This window comes from Mobula birostris, chromosome 7 (genome assembly GCF_030028105.1).
Source record: "Mobula birostris isolate sMobBir1 chromosome 7, sMobBir1.hap1, whole genome shotgun sequence".
Taxonomy (NCBI): domain Eukaryota; kingdom Metazoa; phylum Chordata; class Chondrichthyes; order Myliobatiformes; family Myliobatidae; genus Mobula; species Mobula birostris.
Genome location: NC_092376.1, coordinates 53738134 through 53760797, shown reverse-complemented (window position 1 = coordinate 53760797; position 22664 = coordinate 53738134). Strand labels below are relative to the sequence as shown.

General features: G+C 40.8%; 1 protein-coding gene and 1 long non-coding RNA gene across 4 annotated transcripts in view; one reads left to right on the top strand and one right to left on the bottom strand.

Annotated features, from left to right (window-relative positions):
- LOC140200205 (E3 ubiquitin-protein ligase SH3RF3-like) overlaps positions 1-22664 on the top strand; it is a 348769-nt gene that overhangs the window by 303182 nt on the left and 22923 nt on the right. For all 3 annotated transcript variants that reach the window (XM_072263173.1, XM_072263172.1, XM_072263171.1), the window contains 3 exons: positions 13682-13852; positions 14096-14340; positions 16138-16463. In XM_072263173.1, the coding sequence (XP_072119274.1) occupies positions 13682-13852; positions 14096-14340; positions 16138-16463 (742 nt within the window). The remainder of the gene's footprint in view (positions 1-13681; positions 13853-14095; positions 14341-16137; positions 16464-22664) is intronic.
- The window catches only part of LOC140200206 (uncharacterized), a 30038-nt gene continuing 23703 nt past the window's right edge, over positions 16330-22664 (bottom strand). Inside the window, exons 2-3 of the long non-coding RNA XR_011886574.1 lie at positions 20276-20433; positions 16330-16439 (exon numbers count right to left, since the gene is read on the bottom strand). This is a non-coding gene — a long non-coding RNA (uncharacterized lncRNA). The remainder of the gene's footprint in view (positions 16440-20275; positions 20434-22664) is intronic.

Genomic DNA, 22664 nt, shown 5'->3' with positions numbered 1-22664 from the left:
CTTCCCCTCCGGAGATTCTCGATCGGACAGTAGCAGCGGCAGTGAACCGGGCATTTCAGAAGTTACTCCAGATGTTCCTCCATGCTTCTCACGTCTGTCTCCATCAACATGAAGCAGAAGGGCCGGCTGGTGGTGCAATGACATCGGTGCCGGACCCGGGAGCGGAGGTTCCTGGGTTCGAAACTAGTCGGGTCCACTCCCGAGTACGCTTTCCATCTGTGCTGGGTTGAGTGTTGAGATCACAACTCAACCTCGTAAAATAAAGGGAAAATATTGCAAAGACGTCTGTGTGAGGAGTGGCGCGCCACTCAGTCTCTCTCTCTTGCTCTGCGCCTTGTATAAGCTATGAAAAAGACATCATCATGGACGCATGCATGGACATGCAGACGCACACGCACAGATGCGCATGCACGCACACGCAGACGCGCAAACTCGCACGCATGCAGGCACACGCCAGAAAGAAAAAAACATGAAGCAGAAGTGGCTGAACTATTTTATTCCCAATATACTGTGCAACATTAAAGATAATAAAATGCTTTTGGAACTCAAGCTAATTTTATTTCTTACTAACTGAGAATAAATTAAAAGTGAATCATTAGATTGAAATAAAAATAGAGTGCTGGAAAAACTCAGTAAGTCAGGCAGCATCTCTGGAGAGATAAACATATTAATATTTTGAGTTGAAGATGCTTCAGAATTGTGAAAATTTAGAAGAACATGCGTATTTGAACTTGGAGGAAAGGGGGAAGATTTGAAATAATATAGAGGATGTCTGTGTTAGTGTGAAGAAGACAGATAAACTGATTGGGGTTGTCTAAGGGTGGATACTAAAGACTTGGTCATGGCAACCTGGAAGACTTATAAATAGATGGAGCGTAGAGGTGAGAGAAAATAATCTGGTGGTGCTGTAAATAATTTTTTTTTAATTTACTGGAAATCTGAAATAAGGGAGAATGCTAGGAAAACCCAATAGGTCAAGAAGCATCTTTGAATAGAGAAAACCGGCTTTGTCAGAACTGCTCAGGGATTGAAAAGCAAAGAACTGTAACCAATGGGAATCAAACAAAATCATAAGATTCTGGAAAACATCAGAATATAAAGTAGCATTTGAAGAAAGAAAGTAGGTGCAACACATACAGACAATCTATCCCTATCATAAGAAATCGTCCATCCAATATGGCAGTCTTGCCATCACCTCCCCTCTCGCACAAGGGTCATCTAACCTGCCGACCACCTCAAGAATTGGCAGGTATTGATACAAAATGGAAAGGCTGAAACTGATGAAGTTGTTGTTGGGGCCCAAGACCTGGACAAATGGAAGATGCCATTTTGTTCCTGAAGCTTTGTAAAAGTATTCAGCCCTCAACCCTTTGTTCACATAAATGAGTGTTACAGTCAGGGAATTTGATCAATTTAACTGAGACTTTTTATTTGTGAATCACATGCTCTGTTTTTTCACAGTAGAGCCCCAAAGACAAGGAAAATTGTAAAGCATGAGAAGCTAAAGATTCAAAACCTGAAGTGTCAGCAGTTTAAAAGTATTCAACCGCCTTTGCTCACTACTTGGCTGAACCACCTCTCGCTGTCATTAGAGCCGGTAGCCTTTCTGGATAAGTCTCTATTAGCTTTGCACAATGTGATGGAGCAAGATTTGCCCATTGCAAAATTGCTCAAGCTGTGCCCAGTTAGTTGGGGAGCAGCAGTGGACAGCAAACCTGAAATCTTGCCAGATATGCTTGACCAGGTTAAGGTCAGGACTCTGACTGGGCCACTCAAGGACATCAATCTTCTTCATTTGAAGCCACTCCATGGTTGCTTTGGCAGGGTGCTTCGGGTCGTTGTCCTGCTGAAAGATGAACTTCCTCCCCAGTTTAAGCTTTCTGGCAGAGTCTGGCAAGTTTTTATCTAGGACCTCTCTGTATTTAGCAGCATTCATCTTTAAATCGACGCTGACCTGATTTTCATCCCAATAGCATGATGCTACATCCAGGATACGTTACAGTAGGGATGGTGTTACCTGGCGCATGTACAGAATTAGATTTATACTATAGGTACTGCTTTGTGCTGAAGCCTAAAACTTGCACTTTAGTTCATCCAGCCACAGGACCCTCTTTCCACATCTTTACGGTATCTCCTAAGAGAGGCTTTGCAAAATCTTTATGAGCTAGGATCTGCTTTTTTTTTAGCCAGAGCTTCCTCCTTGCCACTCTTACTTTCTTTGTGCCAGGTCTTAGAGATTTGGGAGCCATGAACTTCATCTCCAATTTACAGCCACTGACTTCTGTAGCTCACTCAGAGTGACTGTTAGCGTCGCAGTACCATTACAAGTGCCACTCTTCTCCGGCGACTACGTTTAGAGGGGTGGCCTGAACTAGGTAGTGTGGCTGTGGATTCATATTTTTTCCACTTTTTCATAATTGACTGAACTGAGCTCCAAGGCAAATTCAGTGCCTTTGAAATGTTCTTATACCCATCCCCAGATTTGTGCTTCTCTGTTATCCTTGTCTTGTCTACACTTTGGTTTGGTCTGTTGAAAATCTACTATACTGTTGGATATTACAGAAAGAGGGGTTACTTATTCTTATGCATTCATTGGATACAGGTAATCCTACCATTTCTACATCAACAAATTGGGTGATTTAGTAAGGTAGCATACAGTATTTGCACCATAACCTTTAATTCCCCTCCTATGCAAAAATCTATCCAACCTTGTCTTAAATATATTTACTGAGGTAGCCTCCAGTGCTTAATTGGGCAGAGAATTCCACAGATTCACCACACTTTCTGGACTCACCTACCAGTGGAAACAACTTTCCTACCTCTAACTTATCTATCCCTTTCATAATTTTACATGTATCTCCTCTCATCCTTCTGAATTCCAGTGAGTACAGTCCCAGGTGACTCAATCTCTTCTTATAGTCTAATCCCCTCATCTTTGGAATCAACCTGTCAAACCTCCTCAGCACCAGCTCCAAAGTCTCAAGTAAGGAGACCAGAACTGCATGCAATACTCCAGATGCGGCTCACCAGTATCCTATACAGTTGCAGCATAACCTCTCTGCTCTTAACTTCAATCACTCTAGCAATGAAGGCCAATATTCTATTTGCCTTCTTGATAGCCTGTTGCACCTGCAAACCAACCTTTTGTGATTCATTCACAAGCACTCCCAAGTCCCTCTGCACAGCAGCACGCTGCAATTTTTTTTACCATTTAAAAAATAATTCCCTTTCATTTTTCTTTCCAAAGTGGATGACCTGGTGTTAACCAACATTCTACTCCATATGCCAGACCCTTGCCCACTCACTTAACCTATCTACACCTCTCTGCAGACTCTCCATATCTTCTGCACAATTTACTTTTCCACTCAATTTACTATCATCAGCAAACTTAGATACACTACACTCAGTCCCCTCTTCCAGATCATCAATATATATCGTGAACAGTTGTGGGCCCAGCACTGACCCCTGGTTCATTTGAAAATACCTCATCACCACATTACATTTTGTAACTCTAAAACATAAAAAAACTAATTGCAAAAAAAAAAAAGACAGGAGCCCTGTAGAGCGTGTCTTGGTTCATTTGTACTTTTATTGGGGCTTGTACATATGATGACATATGCCGTTCACGTACTTTGTACATGTAATCATAGCGAATTAATTAAACATCAAAGAAAGCTCAATCAAACAATATATTTACAATATTACTGATATATTAAATACACAACAGACGCTATGATCCAATCTTATTCTCTGGTACATAGGAGCAATGAAAGTATTTTGTTGCTGGATGGATTGCCCAACCAGCAATCCTTTCCAATTGATGCCTGGGGAAGTAGTTGTTCCAATATTTCACTAATAGAACCGGCACTTTGAACAATTAACACAAATTCTGGCTCACCCAGATATAAAATTGGAACAGGAAATCACCTCAGGGACAGATTTGATACTTCTTGCTTTGAATGAAATCATTGTGGGATTATGTGAAGGATAAATATGTTTGTTAAAAAATGCAATCTTATTTCACGATGGCTTATAATATCAGCACATAGCACATCTGCTCTGTCTAACTATCAAACAATTCTGTGAGCATCCGCCAATAAAACATAATTTAGTGCTCGTAGTGAATCACACTGGAACATTATGAACTGAGCACCCCACAGAGCTTTCATAAAATATTCTGATTTCATGGTGCCTGCTGTTATGTTTTGCAACTTCAAAACATTTAACTAATTCAAAGGAAGACATGGGAGTCTGAAATGTGAGTCAAACTTCACATTTACTTTAAACGAAGTGCGCACGTGTCACGTGGTAATGTGATGATGTATGCAATTCACATATTTTTACATATAACCAAAATTAATTAAACAACAAAGACTGTTTAATCATACAAGATTACTCAAATATTACTGAAATATTAAATACGCAACACTCTTCCCTGCTTAACTATAAACTCCAACTCAATAAGGATTGTACCTCACCTATATACACATTATGCTATGTACTATAACTACTATATACAGATATCCACAGCATAGTAAATTTTTAAGTTGTCCCATTCAGGTCCAAAGATTTAATTTCTGGATAGGCTTTCCCACTCCCGTGGGAAAACATCCTTCCTGACAAGGGGGATCAGTCTGCCTGGTGGGTGAGACCCATGGCTATGAAAGCAATCTCAGGCTCGGAGACCTCCTCCGTGGTCACTGCAGGAGCTGTCTCTGAAACTGCAAGAAGTGGTTCTGACAGCTCAGAACACCTTTCTTCTCCTTCCTTTTTCTTTTTCTAGTTTCTGCATCTTGACCTTGGGAAGTGCATTTAGTTCACTGGCGTTTTCTCTTATCAACCCTTCTATTGCTCCTTTTACCAAGGATACATGGTGTATAGGAAAGTAGGCAGAGGGGGAGGCGTGGCTTTATTGGTAAGAAATGATATTAAATCATTAGAAAGAGGTGATATAGGATCAGAAGGTGCAGAATCTTTATGGTGAGCTAAGAAATCACAGGGGTAAAAGGACCCTGATGGCAGTTATTTATAGGCCTCCAAACAGCTGCAGGGATGTGGACTACAAATTACAACAAGAAATAGAAAAGGCTTGTCAGAAGGGCAGTGTAATGATAATTGTGGGGGATTTTAACATGCGAGTGGATTGGGAAAATCAGGTCGGCACTGGATCTCAAGAGAGAGAATTTGCAGAATGTCTATGAGATGGCTTTTTAGAACAGCTTGTTGTTGAGCCCACTAGGGGATCGGCTGTACTGGATTGGGTGTTGTGTAATGAACCGGAGGTGATTAGAGAGATTGAGATGAAGGAATCCCTAGGAGGCAGTGATCATAACATGATTGAGTTCACTGTGAAATTTGAAAAAGAGAAGCCGAAATCTGATGTGTCGGTATTTCAGTGGAGTAAAGGAAATTACAGTGGCATGAGAGAGGAACTGGCCAAAGTTGACTGGAAAGGGACACTGGCGGGAAAGACAGCAGAGCAGCAGTGGCTGGAGTTTATGCAAGAAGTGAGGAAGGTGCAAGACAGGTATATTCCAAAAAAGAAGAAATTTTCGAACGGAAAAAGGATGCAACCGTGGTTGACAAGAGAAGTCAAAGCCAAAATTAAAGCAAAGGAGAGGGCATACAAGGTAGCAAAAATTAGTGGGAAGACAGAGGACTGGGAAGCTTTTAAAAGCTTGCAAAAGGAAACTAGGAAGGTCATTAAGAGGGAAAAGATTAACTATGAAAGGAAGCTAGCAAATAATATCAAAGAGGATACTAAAAGCTTTTTCAAGTATATAAAGAGTAAAAGACAGGAGAGAGTAGATATAGGACTGATAGAAAATGATGCTGGAGAAATTGTAATGGGAGATAAGGAGATGGCGGAGGAACTGAACGAGTATTTTGCATCAGTCTTCACTGAGGAAGACATCAGCAGTATACCGGACACTCAAGGGTGGCAGGCAAGAGAAGTGTGCGCAGTCACAATCACGACAGAGAAAGTACTCAGGGAGCTGAATAGTCTAAAGGTAGATAAATCTCCCAGACCAGATGGAATGCACTCTCGTGTTCTGAAGGAAGTAGCTGTGGAGATTGCGGAGGCATTAGCTATGATTTTTCAAAAGTTGATAGATTCTGGCATGGTTCCGGAGGACTGGAAGATTGCAGATGTCACTCCGCTATTTAAGAAGGGGGCAAGGAAACAAAAAGGAAATTATAGACCCGTTAGCTTGACATCGGTGGTTGGGAAGTTGTTGGAGTCGATTGTCAAGGATGAGGTTACAGAGTGCGTGGAGGCATATGACAAGATAGGCAGAACTCAGCATGGATTCCTTAAAGGAAAATCCTGCCTGACAAACCTATTACAATTTTTTGAGGAAATTACCAGTAGGCTGGACAAGGGAGATGCAGTGGATGTTGTATATTTGGATTTTCAGAAGGTGCCACACATAAGGCTACTTAATAAGATAAGAGCCCATGGACTTACGGGAAATTTACATGCGTGGATAGAGCATTGGCTGATCAGCAGGAAAAAGAGAGTGGGAATAAAGGGATCCTATTCTGGTTGGCTGCCGGTTACCAGTGGTGTTCCGCAGGGGTTTGTGTTGGGGCTGCTTCCTTATACATTGTACATCAACGATTTGGATTATGGAATAGATGGCTTTGTGGCTAAGTTTGCTGACGATACGAAGATAGGTGGAGGGGCCGGTAGTGCTGAGGAAACAGAGAGTCTGCAGAGAGACTTGGATAGATTGGAAGAATGGGCAAAGAAGTGGCAAATGAAATACAATGTTGGAAAGTGTATGGTTATGCACTTTGGCAGAAGAAATAAACAGGCAGACTATTATTTAAATGGGGAAAGAATTCAAAGTTCTGAGATGCAACGGGACTTGGGAGTCCTCGTACAGGATACCCTTAAGGTTAACCTCCAGGTTGAGTCGGTAGTGAAGAAGGCAAATGCAGTGTTGGCGTTCATTTCTAGAGGAATAGAGTATAGGAGCAGGGATGTGATGTTGAGGCTCTATAGGGCGCTGGTGAGACCTTACTTGGAGTACTGTGGGCAGTTTTGGTCTCCTTATTTAAGAAAGGATGTGTTGACATTGGAGAGGGTACAGAGAAGGTTCACTAGAATGATTCCAGGAATGAGAGGGTTAACATATGAGGAATGTTTGTCCGCGCTTGGACTGTATTCCTTGGAGTTTAGAAGAATGAGGGGAGACCTCATAGAAACATTTTGAATGTTGAAAGGCATGGACAGAGTGGGTGTGGCAAAGTTGTTTCCCATGATCGGGGAGTCTAGTACGAGAGGGCATGACTTAAGGATTGAAGGGTGCCCATTCAAAACAGAAATGTGAAGAAATTTTTTTAGTCAGAGGGTGGTGAATCTATGGAATTTGTTGCCATGGGCAGCAATGGAGGCCAAGTCATTGGATGTATTTAAAGCAGAGATAGATAGGTATCTGAGTAGCCAGGGCATCAAAGGTTATGGTGAGAAGGCGGGGGAGTGGGACTAAATGGGAGAATGGATCAGCTCATGATAAAATGGCGGAGCAGACTCAATGGGCTGAATGGCCAACTTTTGCTCCTTTGACTTATGGTCTTATGGTCTTTACAACTTGATCTCTCCTCTTGGTTTTCTCATCCACAACATCATCTGATGAATCTTCTGTTTTTGTATCTCCATTGACTCCTTTCTTTTTGGCCTTTCATTCATCCAGCTGGGCTTTGATCTTTACATCTACTTTACAAGTAGCCTTTCATCTCCCATGCAATAACCTTAATGCATGCAAAGTATTTTCTGGTTCTTTATACTTGCAAAAGCTGAATGTTTGCAACTTTCCTGAAGCTCTTCAAACTCTCTTCCTAAAGCCGGATTAATATATTAGAAACTTTCTAAGATATTTTGAGAAAGTCATTTGAGAAGCAGTCAATCAGCGATCAGGATTGATTAACAAGAACAATTACAAGGGTCCAGGACATCTTGGATCCAGTCCTCAGTATCCTTAAGTGGGCAGGTGAGCAGCCAGAGATCGTGGTCCACGTAGGTACAATAACAGAGGAAGAGGGATGAGGTTCTGCAAAGTGAGTGCAGGAAGTTAGGTGCTAAGTTAAAGGGCAGGATCTCCACAGTTGTGATCTCAGGACTGCTGTGTGCTAGTGAGGCCAGAAATAGAAGGAGCATACTGTTTAACATGTGGCTAAGGAGTTGGTATAGGAGGGAGGGCATCAGATTTTTGGATCTTTGGGCTCTCTTCCAGGAAAGGTGAGACCTGTATAGAAAAGACGGTTTGCACCTGAACTGGAGGAGGTGCCATTATCCTAGCGGAAAGGTTTGTTAATGCTGCAGTGGGGGTGGGAGGGGTTAAACTAGAGTTGCAGGGGGATGGGAACCTGAGTGCCAGAACAGATAGTGGAGAGGTTGTGGAGACAGATGTTGTTAAGACCTCAGACAAAGTCAGGAATCAAAAGGTTGAACATGAGGTGACTTGTGACCTGAGCTGCATATATTTCAATGCAAGAAATATTATAGGAAAGGTGGATGAGGTCAGGGCATAGATCAATACATGGAATTATGATATTGTAGCCATTAGTGAGACTTGTCTGCAGGAGGGACGACTGACAGCACAATATTCCAAAGATCCGCTGTTTTAGACGCAAGAGTGGGAGGGGCGACGTTACTACTTAGGGAAAATGTCATGTCAGTGCTCAGTGGAGCCAGACTGGTGAACTCATCTAGTGAGGCTTTATGGGTGGAAGTAAATAATAAGAAAGGCATGTCTATGTTAATGGTCTAGATTATAGACCACCTAACAGTCCCTAGGATTCAAAGGAACAAATTTGTCGAGAAATCACAGACTGTAGCAAGAAACATAAGGTGATTTTAACTTTCCACATATTAACTGGGACTGTCATACTATAAATGGACTAGGTGGGATAGAGTTTGTCAAATGTGTTTTGGAAAGTTTCCTTAATCAGCATATAGAAGTCCAAACAAGAGAGTGTGAAATACTTCATCTGGTATTAGGGAATGAGATAGGGCAAGAGACAGAAGATTGTGTATGGGAACATTTTGCACGTAGGGATCATAATGCCATTAGCTTCAAAGTAAATATGTAAAAAGATAGGTCTAGTCCACAGGTTGAAATTCTAAATTGGAGAAAGATCAATGTTGATGGTATCAGAAAAGATCTGGCAAGTATAGATTGGGACAGACTGTTTTCTGGCAAAGGTGAACTTGGTAAGTGGGAGTCCATCAAAAGTGAAATTTTGAAAGTACAAAGCTTGTATGTGCCTGTCAGAATAAAAGGTAAAGATAACAGATATAGGGAACCTTGGATTTCAAGAGATATTGAGGTCCTGGTTAAGAAAAAAAGTTAGTGTGTAGCTGGTATAGACAGTTAGGAATAAATGAGGTACTTAAGGAATACAAAAATTGCAAGAGATGACTTTAGAAAGAAATCAGGAGGTTGCTCTAGCGGACAAAGTGAAGGAAAATCCAAAGGGGTCCTACAGATATCAGTCATAGGGCCTGACAAGGAGTTCCCTCAGACCCTGTTGGAGGCAAGTGCAGAAATTGCAGGGGCCCTAGCAGTGATAATTAAATCATCCTTAGTGACGGGTGAGGTACTGGAGGTTTGGAGGATAGCCAGTGTTGTTCTGCTGTTTATGAAAGGCTCGAAAAATAAAGGAGGAAATTATAGGCTGGTGAGCCTGACATCAGTGGTGAGTAAGTTATTGGAAAGTATTCTAAGAGACGGGATATATGAGTATTTGGATAGACATGAACTGATTAGGAATAGTCAGCATGGCTTTGTGAGTGGTAGGTTGTGTCAAACCAATCTTATAGAGATTTAGAAGGAAGTTGCCAGGAAAGTTGATGAAAGCAAGGCAATGGATGTTGTCTACGTGGATTTAGTTAGGTATTTGACCATGGGAGGTTGGTCAAGAAAGTTCAGTCACTCTGCATCAGGATGAGGTAGTAAATGAAGCCTCTCTGACTGGAGGCCTGTGACTACTGGCGTGCCTCAGGGATCGGTGCTGGGTGCATTGTTGTTTGTCATCTGTATCAATGATCTGTGTGTTAATGTGGTTAACTGGATCAGCAAATTTGCAGGTGACACCAAGATTGGGATGTAGTGGACAGTGAGGAGAGCTATCGTGGCTTTCAGAGGAATTTGTATGAGCTGGAAAAATGGGCTGAAAAATGACAGATGAAGCTCAATGCAGACAAATGCAAGGTCTTCCACTTCGGTAGGACCAAACAGAGTTGGTCTTACACAGTGAACAGCAGGTCACTGAAGAGTGCTGTAGGACAAAGGGATCTGGGAATACAGGTCTGTAATTAATTGAAAGTCGTGGCCCAGGTAGATAGGGTCATAAAGAAAGCTTTTGACACAGTAGCCTTCATAAATCTAAGTACTGAGTACAGGAGATGGGATGTTATGTTGTAATTGTATAAGGCATTGATGAGGTCTAATTTGGAGTATTATGTGCAGTTTTGGTCACCTACCTATAGGAAAGATGTAAACAAGGTTGAAAGAGTGCAGAGAAAATTTACAAGGATAATGCAGGTCTGGGGGACCTGAGATATAAGGAAAGAATAGGTTAGGACTGTATTCTTTAGAACGTAGAAGATTGAGTGGAGATTTGATAGAGGTATACAAAATTATGAGCAGTATAGGTAGGGTAAATACAAACAGGCTTTTTTCCACTGAGGTTGGGTGAGACTAAAACTAGAGGTCATAGGTTAAGGGTGAAAGTTGAAAAGTTTAAGGGAACGAGGGGAGACATTTTCACTCAGAGAGTGATGATAATGTGAAATTAGCTGCCAGTGCAAGTGGTGCATGGAAGTTTGATTTAAATATTTTAAGAGAAGTTTGGATAGTTACATGGACGGTAGGGGTATGGAGGGCTATGGTCCAGGTGCAGTCGAAGGGAGTAGGCTGTTGAAATGCTTTGGCATGGACTAGATGGGCCAAAGGGACTGTTTCTGTGCTATATTATTCTATGACTCTATGTGTTACCTATAAAAATTGAGGTCAGACCACTGCTTTCGACACTTTCACCATCCCTCTAAGCTGCATGGTCCTCCCTTGGTCCAGTATGCTTTCCAACCAGAGGCACAGAACCTGTTTGCCCTCTGTTGGACCACTGTTCATGATGTACAGCATGGAGACAGTTTTGTCATAATCAAATACGTTTCTTAATTCGCTTTCAGTTGGCTTCACTGCAGGGGATATGGCATGCAAATGGTGGATAGATCTCCAATCAAGTTGTAGTTGTCTCAGGCAATCTCATCCCCACCTCCTCCTGTTGTTGCTACATATAAGCTCAATGTGGCTGTTGGTTATTGTATTTTACTGTTATGAATGTCATTCCCACAGGAGGTATCTTTTCTCTAGTATGAGTCCTTAGATGGGTATCTGCAGGCTTCAGTTTAGTATCTTTGAAAAGCTCTTCAAACCCATTTTATGGACTGACTGAAACCGCTGAACCAGTTCCATTTTAGTTAACTTGCTGTTTACTTCTGGTGTAAGCCATATTGCTTGTGTATTGCTAGTTTTCACATTATAAATCTCATGGCTGCACAGTCCTCTGTCACTCTCATCATTATCAGATTTTTCATCAATACCGTGCAGATTAGTGTTCTTTTTGAAATGGCAACCAGACTTTTTATCTTGTTCTCTCCTCTGTGCAGTCCATTTACTTTGTCTGCCCAACATACTCTTTGCATGTGTCCTACTTTGTTGCATTTTCTGCAAGTTTTGCCTTTAAATTTGCTTTTATGGTGTATGTCACAATGGTAACACAACTTGTTCAGGAAGGCTGGTTTTTGTTTGGATATTGCAGTTTTGTTTATCTCACTTTTATTCCTATCTACAATTCAATTTTGTCTCTGTAATCAAATGTGCCTTCTTAATCTTTCTGTAGCACAATCTTTCTGATGTAGCCAGCCATTTCTGCTCTTTTTTTAATGCTTATTATCACCTGGAACTCAAGTCTTTATGAACTTGTGAATTCTTCTGTTTACTGCCCTTTTTTTCCACTTGACTGTCTCTGCACGTGCTAGGCTTCATTTTTTTTTACTTGCTGTACCTTGCTGCTTGTTTTTTAGTTTGTACATGTTGCTGCACTTCAACAGGCCAGTAGCCACCTCGGGTTCCTTTAAAAAATACCTCATTGCCAGTGTAATGCTTTGTAACCATTAAACTACTTCAAAGGGAAACACAAGAATCCTAACTGTGCGTCTGACTTTGTGTTTCGTTTAAGTGAAGCACACATGTATCATGTGGTATTGTGATGACGTATGAAATTCACGTAATTTTACATATAACCTATGATGAATTATATTAACTATGAAGGATGCTTAATCAAACAATACGTATACAAGATTACACAAATATTACTGACATATTAAATACACAACACCTGCCAATATAAATACCTAACAATGACAAAGTCTGTTTACAGAACCAGTTAGGAAAGAACTGGCTAGAAAAGGTAATGCTTTTCTAACATTGATTGTGATTAGTGGAATATTGTTGTTGGGGATAAGTTCTATTACAAAATTATGCTGCTTAGCATTGTTCATAGTTGCTATTATCTAGCTACTAACATATATAGTTTATCACTTAGTGTGATGACTGTGACTGAGATGTACAGTGAAATTAATGCATTAATAAGTTATTGAATCTGTTGCTGATCTAATCTAAAATACAGGAGTGAAATGTATAAGCCTGTAGAAAAATTAATTTATTTGAAGAGTTCTGATTTCGTAAAAATACCTCAAAACATTTTGGTCAATTAATTGTTTTTAAAATTAAAATGCAATTGCCCTGAGGGCAAATGAACCATCAATTTGCACATATAATTAGGAATCAGTATGCGGAACTGACTGAGACTTCAGGATATGTCATTGAAGTTATCCTTAAAAAAGAGAAAACAATGACTTCCTCAGAGTGTACAAATTTGTAAATTAGCCATCTTGCAGTAGTTCAGTTTTATTCCAAGCTCACCAGTGCAAATAGTTCAGTGAACAATAAATCTGGTATGATACACAAGTCTTTTAGTATTTAAAAAATCTAGTTCATGATATTAAAGTTGCATAACTTGCTAAAGGGCCACTGAAAAAAAATCTGAGTAGTTAATCTACTGCCCAAAAAAATCTCATATCATCGTATTCTACAACCACCCCATTGCCCCGTACCATGATATAGGGCCAACTTCAAGTTACTTAATCTGATAGGAAAATTGGGCAGGGTCTTAAACCATTCCAATACTCTACTTAACAGTTTAAAAAAATCTACCATTATTTGTTAGGGTGACTCGTTGGGTAGTGCTCCTTTAAAGCCTGTGTTTCCAAGTTTCATTTAGATGATGCGATCCATTAGATCATGTGGCCCATTGGAGAATGATGGAAGTGGAGTGAAAATGGTGGGCTATGGTCAGCAATTGATAGCTGCCTTAACCCCTTCAACCAATGTAGATTGCTCTCCAGTGGACTGTGACGAGACTCGCTGTTTGAAATTTATGGAGGATTGGCGTGTGAGAACAAGTAAAAGCCATTCAGAATGGGCACATGGAGTATATCCCTAAAAACTGTTCATAAAAGTAACATCGATGGAGGTCTTTTGACTAATGCATAATGCAGGGAGGAGATTGTGAACTGAGACCTCGGATTTGACATTTTGCATTTCAGATACATGGCCATGTATGGCTATAAGCCACAAAAAGCGGATGAGATGGAGCTGCGGAAAGGGGAAATGTATCGCGTTATTGAGAAATGCCAAGATGGATGGTTCAAAGGCACTTCACTGAGGACAGGAATGTCTGGTGTCTTTCCAGGGAATTACGTAACTCCTGTGTCCAGGTGGGTGTAGATCATAGAATTAGGGAGAGCAGCTGCCTGTGACCCTGCTATGTGGTTTTAACAAAGCTAGAGTAAGATGGGATGGATCGTGGCAGGAGGAATACATGTGCTGGGATATTCAACATTGCTAGAGGCCTAGATAAATTGCTGCTGTTGAAATATTTTTCCATAAGCAATATTGTTAAAGTAAAGAAATGTTGGTGTGTGTAGTCATTCAATGGGGCATGGTATGTGTTGTTTTAGGGCTCCCTTTGCAGCAACTCAGTCAAGAAATACAGTGCCAGGAGGCACGGCCCAAAACATGAAAGGAAACTCTTCATCAGGCAGCCCAGCAGTAACGTGTCTTGTGAATAATGGAGTGAGGCCTATTCCCCCTGTTGCCAGCCCCCCTGTACAGGCACAGCTTCATGCATCCAGTCCGCAACTCAACTGTTTGCGATACTCAGGACAGCAAACTGTCAACCAAGCTCGCAGTGCCACGCAGATGGGTATGTAATGCACATGATTTTCTCTTTCTTCCAAATAAAACGTATCTTTACTATGCGTTGGGTTAAATGGAGTGCCGCTCTTGGTAAATGTTATATTCATTGCATAAAAGTAAGCTGTTCACCCAATTTATGCATGCGATTGTTTATACTCCTTGTGAGTCTTTTCCACTGGACATCATCTTTTCCTACCTCCTTTGTATGCTAACCTCCCGTTAAGTGTTCAGACACAAAGTGCTGGAGGAACTCAGGCAGCCAAGCAGTATCTAAGGAAAAGAGGAAACAGTCGGCATTTCGGGCTGAGACCCTTCGACAGGACTCCAGCATTTTGAGTGATTGCTTGGATTTCCAGTAGCTGCAAATATTCTCATATTTGCAATACAGTTCAGATCTCTTTCACTCCTCACATTAGCCAGTTCCATAACCTTGCCAGCTCCGTGATGCAATATTGCCACCTTTCCCACAGTGCAGGGAGCAGTAAATAAGACAGGAGCTGACCCAGGTAAACATCCTCTAGAACATAATGTGGACAAAGGCAGGGGCATGTTAAATGAAAGATCTGACAAACATTGCTGTTGATTGAAGAATGTTATACAAAAGGCATGTGACATGATACATTTCAAAGAAACTTGTTTCTTTTCTAATTCCCTTTCTCTAGAGGCCAGCTAACTATATGCACGCTTCTAATAGATCGTATATGAGCTTTTGAATTCTTTTGCCTACACTTTGGGGATTGATTTATGTGATTCCATCCCCTTAGAATGAAGCACACTGACTACTGAGTGAATGTATTACAGGCATTTTCTATTACATGTGTTCCTGGAGATTCCTGGCCTCCAGGCAGCATGAGGACAAGAAGTGAAGGCACTTTCAATGTAGCACAGATCTATGTCAGAACTTGGTATTCTGGTCTTTTAGTATCTGTTTTGACAATAAGTAAATAATTCATGACTTTTTTAACCTTTTGTATAACATTTACTAATAATTCATTTTCCTTTAGTAAAATCGCATAGGTTACATTTCTGGAGTACAAGAGGAAAATGTGCTTGTGTTTCACACATCAACATTAAAATATGTGAACTGAAGGAGAGGTCATATTGTAATGCACGAGGTGGATGATCTGCCATATCCATCCCCTACATTGTGATGCAACTTTCCTTAAGTTGCCCCAAACTCCTGGTGATAACAGGGCCGGAGAACAAGATGGATCTATAAAAAGAAGGGTCTGTTTATCGTGAAAGCAACAAACCTGTTCTTTTACTCTTTCAGCTGAGTTTTGAAAGTTGCTTTGATATGCTGGCCTTGTCATCTGTTGCTAATGGCAAAAGTCCCCATGAAAAGTATAAGTAGAATATAGCGTTTCAGATAACTGGTAATATCCTGGTTATCTCAGCAGGAGCAGTAAGGCCATGTTTTATGAGTTAAATTTGGGCTTGAATGGTTTCACAAGACAAAGTAGCAAACTAAAGAACTTCAAAGGCTATCTGTTTTATGAAAGAATTCTTCTTTTGTTGCCTAGCCTAGGAAAGGCCTTTGGGGTGGAGCAGTGGATGTTGAATATTATATATTTAAGTTATCAAATGTAACTTGTAGAATACCATCCATCTGAAATCCCCAACAGTAGTATATATTATATTCTGTATAAATTACTGTATCTAATTTTCTTTATGCATTATAATCTGGGCATTAACATTATTTGTAAATAATCTGCGAAATGAACATCCGTCTTATTTGCCACAAGCTAGGGGCACTTGGGTCATTCTAACCAACTCTTTTCCTATGCTCTGTTTCGTTTTTCAGTCCATCCTGCTGTTCAAGTACTTGACCGTCCAACAGCAACTGTACCACCACTAAGAACACAAAGTCCCCCCACCCGAGTCCCTGCCACCATGGTGAGGCCGCAACCTGTGACCTCTCCACAACATGTTCATCAAACCTCTGGATCTCCTGGCACTAGACCAACGATTTCACTCACCTCTGCGGCTGCAGCGATTACTCCACCGAATGTTAATGCAGCCAACCTGAATGGAGATGCAATGGGCGGGCCAGCAAGTTCCTTGGCGACTTCCAGTCCATCAAACTCTGCTCCTACGCTATCCAAACTGGAAGAGCGGAAAAGTGAAAGGGTGAGTCCGACTGTTCATGGTGGGGCTTTTATCTCATCTTTGGAAGAAGGCACTTTCCTTCTGTGGTAATTAGGGAACAACAGATCACTTTGACTGGTTCAATTTAGAGCATTGGCTACATGATATATAGACCCTCAACAAAGTCACTTACATGTTTATCTTTATTATTTAAAGCATTTTGTATTTCAACGACCAAGTTAGCTCATCTAAAAATGCCTACTTTCCATGGTATCCGAAGCCAATGATTTCTTTTTCAGGTAGAATTCTATAATGTGTATATAGCCTTATCACCCACTTATAAAGCAACATTTGCATGTTACAAGAAAATACATCTCGTCTGAATAATAAGCATTTTTTGTCATTGCTGGACATAATAAATGGATTGTATAAATCCTTGTTTTAACCCAGATAACAAATATTACATCTATTAGAAAGCAATAAATTTATTGGAGCCATGAATGAATGACATCACGTAATCCTAGCTCCCCTTCAGATAGGTCACGACTAATATCCTTCAGATAATGGAGAGGGAAGTGGCAATCAGCAGCATGCCATCTCCCGTATGATTCATTGTCCTTTTCTGATGTTTTATGCTTTCATTAGCTGGGTTTTACACTTGGGATCAATTATACACTGCTTCTCTGTCCCTGCATTTGCCACTGCAGCTTCTGAGCATACTGACGGCACTGAAGAGAGTATTAAATGCTCTGGAAATAGATTTAATGCCCAGTCATATTTTTAGCCCATCAAATTTAAGGAATAAAATTCTCTTATTCCTTCTTTGTTTCGCCCTTGGATCATTTATTTTGTTTCCATTTTCCTATGCATACACATGCTTTAAATTCCTTCAGCACATTTTTTTTTGCAATAACTCCAAAGAATATTCAGCTGGAAATGCTGCAGATGATTATGGGACCTGGTTCATTAAGTGTTGGATATACAGTGAGGGTTCTACATTGTTTTTAAGTGCCTGGAATTCCAATATTTTGGCCTTATCTGAATCAAAGGGGTATCCAGAATATCCAATTAAAACAAAAAAATCAGCCAGTTTTTCGTTGGCAGTAGGGCCCACCTGCAGATTCAGGCCTCAGCTGCACAGCCCCTAGGAAATCAGTTTATTTTCCATTAAACAGATAATGAATACGGTGAATGTACTTTGGTCGGGTATAATCAGTACATCTACAGTCAAAAGCAAATTGCCTGTGAATTACATTCATTATGAAATATGTAATAGATATCCAGAATAATATGCAGAATAATAATCTATGCTGAGGTTTTTTTTCTGTGGCCTGTTGATGAATGTAATATTTCTAAAAAATATGCAGGGACAATAGAGTTGGGTGGGAGATTTCACAGCTCACTCAATTGCATCATCTACTGGCTAAAACTAAGAACTTCACTATTTCAAGCAACTTCTGTACGGTTACATTTAGTACTGATTTTAAACGCATGAATTGCTCGGAGCAAGTTATCCTAGGTTAGATTGCCCAAACAATCATTTTTCGGTGAGGTGTCCCAGTGGAGAAATTGCACTGGACATTTCCATGCACGATTTCCATCAGCTTTTTTGATATTTGCACTCAGTGATGCTAAGGGTTGTAAATGGCACATGTCATCCCTCACCAGCAATAACTGGAACTTCTGGCATTACAACAACCACAGAACAACAAACGGTAAATGGGTCTATTGGGAATCTTGTTTGATTAACTATTAGTGTTTTTGAGGACATAGCTAGAACAGCAGATAGGGAATTAGCAAATATTTTATGTTCTGTATTTTTGTAAGGCTTTCTATGAGATCCCACACGAGAGAATGGTTAATAAAGGTAGAACATGCAGCGGGGGTAGGGGTGAACTAATATACTTGCAGACTTGCATGGATGGAGAGTTGGTTAACAGATTAAAAAACTGTATAACCACCCATTTACTGTCAGCTTACAATAGCCTCATTTTATTTTTATCAACTTGCTACCAGCTCACAATTTAGAAAGACCAATTAACCTATTAACTTGCACACCTTTGAAGTATGGGAGGAAACCTATGCAGTTACAAGGAGAATATGCAAATCCATGCAAACAGCATCCAAAACCAGGATTGAACCCAGACTCCTGTAATAAGAAGGGGTGACTTGGCAGGCTATGATCAGTGGGGCTCCACAGGAGCAGTGCTTGGGCCCAGTTATTCTCAATCAATTGTATGGCTGAGGTGACTAAATATATTTCTCAGTCTACTGATAACAAAAACATAGAAGAAAATGTCAGTTTGATAGGGAAGCAGCAGTTTCAGAGAAATATACAGGGCAGATGATAACATTTGAGATATCGACTGTCTAGAACTCCTGCCATTCTGTGGTAATGTTTGGGCAGAAGAATATAGAGGTGTGGCATCTTTTTAAATGGTGAGAGATTAGGGAGATTTGATGCTCAAAGGGCAGATTCTCTTGTACACAAACTATGGTATAAGTACAGCAGTCCACTGGGAATGTAAATAATACAGAGGTCTCCCAGGTTATGTAAGTACAGTATTCCCTTCCTGAGAAATGCATGAATCAATTTATCTGTCAGTCGGAACCAAATGGTTTTCCAGTAAGGGAAAACAAGTGAGTGAAGGAAATAACAACAGAAGTTCATTCACTTCCAGTCAGTCACTATAGATAGGGTCATAAAAGAGCCAGAGTGCCAGCAGAAACAACATTTATTTACTTTTAATTAAACCACAGTTTAAACATTTGGACGGTGGCCCATACAGACATTTTGAGAATAAATTATTCAGTGTTATTTTATACATTGAAGACTACAGCAAACATCCACGGACAGGTACAATTGACAGACTTTTTTCACAGAGATATTCTTTGTTCATATCTATATTTCTGTGTGGCATAAAATTGGATTTCCAAAAGTTAGGCCTTTTGAAACCTGGGGAGCTCGTGGGGAGCCTTTAGTGAACAGAAGGGTGAAAGTGTACGTATTACTACAGTTAAATTAGGCCCTGTGAGACCACTCCAGGAGTTGTGTGTACAATTTGAATCACCTTATCTGAAATGGATACATTTTTGACAGAGTACAGTGACGATTGACCAGACTGTTTCTTAGCATGGCAGGTCTGTTTTGTGAGATCAAGTAGTCTAGGCTTCTGAATTGGAATTAATTTACTATTTTCACATGTACCAATCTAGAGTGAAAAGCTCGTCTTGCATACTATTAATACAGATCAAATCATTACACGGTGCTTTGAGGAAGAACAAACTAAAACAATAACAAAATGCGGAATGAAGTGTAACAGCTACAGAGAAAGTGCAGTACAGTACAGGTAAACAATAAGGGTGCAAGACCATAACAGGGTAAATTGAGAGGTCTAGAGTCCATCTTACCACAGCAGGGAATCATTCAATACAGATATCCCCCGCCATCCGAAGGTAGAGCGTTCCTATGAAACGGTTCGTAAACCGGAAGGTCGTAGAGCAATTACCATTTATTTATATGGGAAAAATTTGTGAGCGTTCGCAGACCCAAAAATAACCTACCAGATCATGCCAAATAAAACACAAAACCTAAAATAACAGTAACATATAGTAAAAGCAGGAATGATAAGATAAATACACAGCCTATATAAAGTAGAAATACTTTTCCACAATCATTGCCTGCACTGTTCTCCGTAGTGAAAATCTCACGCAAGCGCTGTCGGCAAAAACATGGCGCAAACGCTCTCCAGTAACCTTTAAGCTATGAAGCTGCCAAATCATACCAAATAACATGTAAAAATACACAGCTGATACAAAGTAGAAATAATGTAGTACAGTGTAGTATCACTTACGGGAATCGGGAAGACATCGAGCACACTGATGATGGTGTGTTAGGCTGAGTCATCTGAGGTTGGGGTGGTGCAGTGGCCCCCACCCTCCGGGCAGTGAACTGATACCGATCTGCGAAGAATGCAGGAGTACAATGGTAGCCGGAAGGCACCCAGCACATCTTTAAGAGAAAAGCCGAAACAAACAAGCTAATTAATTAGGTGCTGCCTGGCATGTAAATGCCGGCCTAGACCAGAGGTGACGCAATCGGCAAAATCAGGTCTTTTGTAACAGTGAGGTTTCGTAAAGCGAATGTTGGAAAAGCAGGGGACACCTGTAGTCTTATAACAGTGGAGTAGAAGCTGCCCTTGAGTCTGGTGGCACATGCTTCCAGTCTTTTTTATCTTCTGCTCATCGGAAGAGGGGAGAGGAGAGAATGCCGGGGTGCGTGGGGGTCTCTGATTATGCTGGCTGCTTCACTGAGGCTGAGGGAAGTATAGACAGAGTCCGTGGAACGAAGACTGGTTTCTGTGATGTACTGAGCGGTGTACACAACTCTGCAGTTCCTTGTATAGTAAATTAATTGTGCTAGGTGATGCGCTTTGGGAGGCTGGATGTAAAGGGATAGTACACAGTTCATGGCAGGACCTTTAATAGTATTGATGTACAAAGGGATCGCGGTGTCCAAGTCTATACCTTCCTGAAATTGGCTGCAAGGGTTGATAGGGTAGTGAAGAAAACGTATGGCATGCTTGCCTTTATTAGTCAAGAAATTGAGTTCAAGAGTCAGGAAGTTATGATGCAGCTTTATAAAACTGGTTAGGCTGCGTCTGCATCCAATTCTGGTTACCCCTTTATAGGAATGATATTGAGGGTGCAGAGGTAGTTTGCCAGGCTGACGTCTGGATTAGAGGACATGTGCAATGAGATGCAGTTGGACAATCATGGGTTGTTTTCTCTGGAGCAATGGCGGCCTGATAGAGGTTTATAAAATTATGAGCGGCATGGATGGAGTGTTCAGCTGGTATCTTTCCCAGTGCTGACATTTCTAATAATAGAGACATTCATTTAAGGGAGATGGTGTGGTTCAAAGAAGATGAGTAGGGCAAGTGTTTTTTTTACACAAATTGTGGTAATGCCTAGAATGCATTTCCAGGGGTAGTGGTGGAGGCAAGCCTTATAGAAGCACTTAAGAGGCTCTAAGATATGTGCATGGATATGGACGCATAGGCAGAGGGGATTTAGTTCATTTAGTTAAGCGCAACTCTGAATGCCAAAGGGCCCTGTTTCTGTGCTGTTCTGTTGTATGTCTGTATCAATTAATTTCCAATGTATTTGCACTTTAGGTAAAATAAAGAAAAATAAACCATGCTTTTTACTCAAGATCAGCATTTTGTAGGTGAGCTGGTTTTAAAGTGCTCTCAGATCTGCTCTTGCAGAAATAGGGAGGCCAATTTTGTCAAAAAACATACAAGTCAGATAAGTTGCACAAGAAAGAAGTGATCGCTGGCACCTCTCTATGCAGACAATGGCTGGATTCAACCCACTGTTTCAGCATCGCATTTGGCATTAAAATGTGACCACAATGCAAGTAAGAGTGAGGTGAAAATAAATATATACAACATTTGATATACAGATATTTTGTGACTTGGCTGCATCTGAAGTGGAACTGATTGTATAGTTTCTAGATACCACCCACTGTGGTGATTCTCTGCTGCTATCCTCTAGAATCAGAGGCAGAATCAGCTTTATTATCTTTGACAAATGTCATGAAATTGGTTGTTTTGCAGCGCTAGTATGGTGCAATTTGCAAAATATTCTATAAATGATGATAAGAAATATATAGTAAAAATAAGTAGTGCAAAAAAAGAGCAAAAAAAGTGAGATAGTGTTCATAAATCTTATGGTGGAGGGGAAGAAGTTGTTCCTGAACCGTTGAATGTATGTCTTCAGGTTGTTGTTATTCTTCCATGATGGTTGCAGTGAAAAGAGGGCATGTCCTGGGTGCTGGGAGTCCTTGAGCCCCTAATGATGGATGCACCTTTTTGAGGCATTGCCTTTTGTAGATATCCTCGATGGTGGGGTGGGGTGGGGGGGAGGGGTTGGTGGGTGCTAGTGCCTGTAATGGAGCTGGCTGAGTTTACAACCCTCTTCAGCTTTTTTCCCAATCCTGTGCAGTAGCCCCTCTATACCAGGGATGCAACCAGTTAGCATGCTCCCCACAGTACATCTGTAGAGATTTGCTGGAGCCCGTGGTGACATGCTAAAAATGCCCAGTCACTAGCTTGCTCTTCCCCCTGAAGAAAATGGAGAAAATCAAAGGTCAAGTCAATCCAGAACTACTGGTTGATTTTAGAAGTTGTGAGGTTAGACACTTAGTACTGCATTGTGGAACGAAAGAAAGGGCCTATT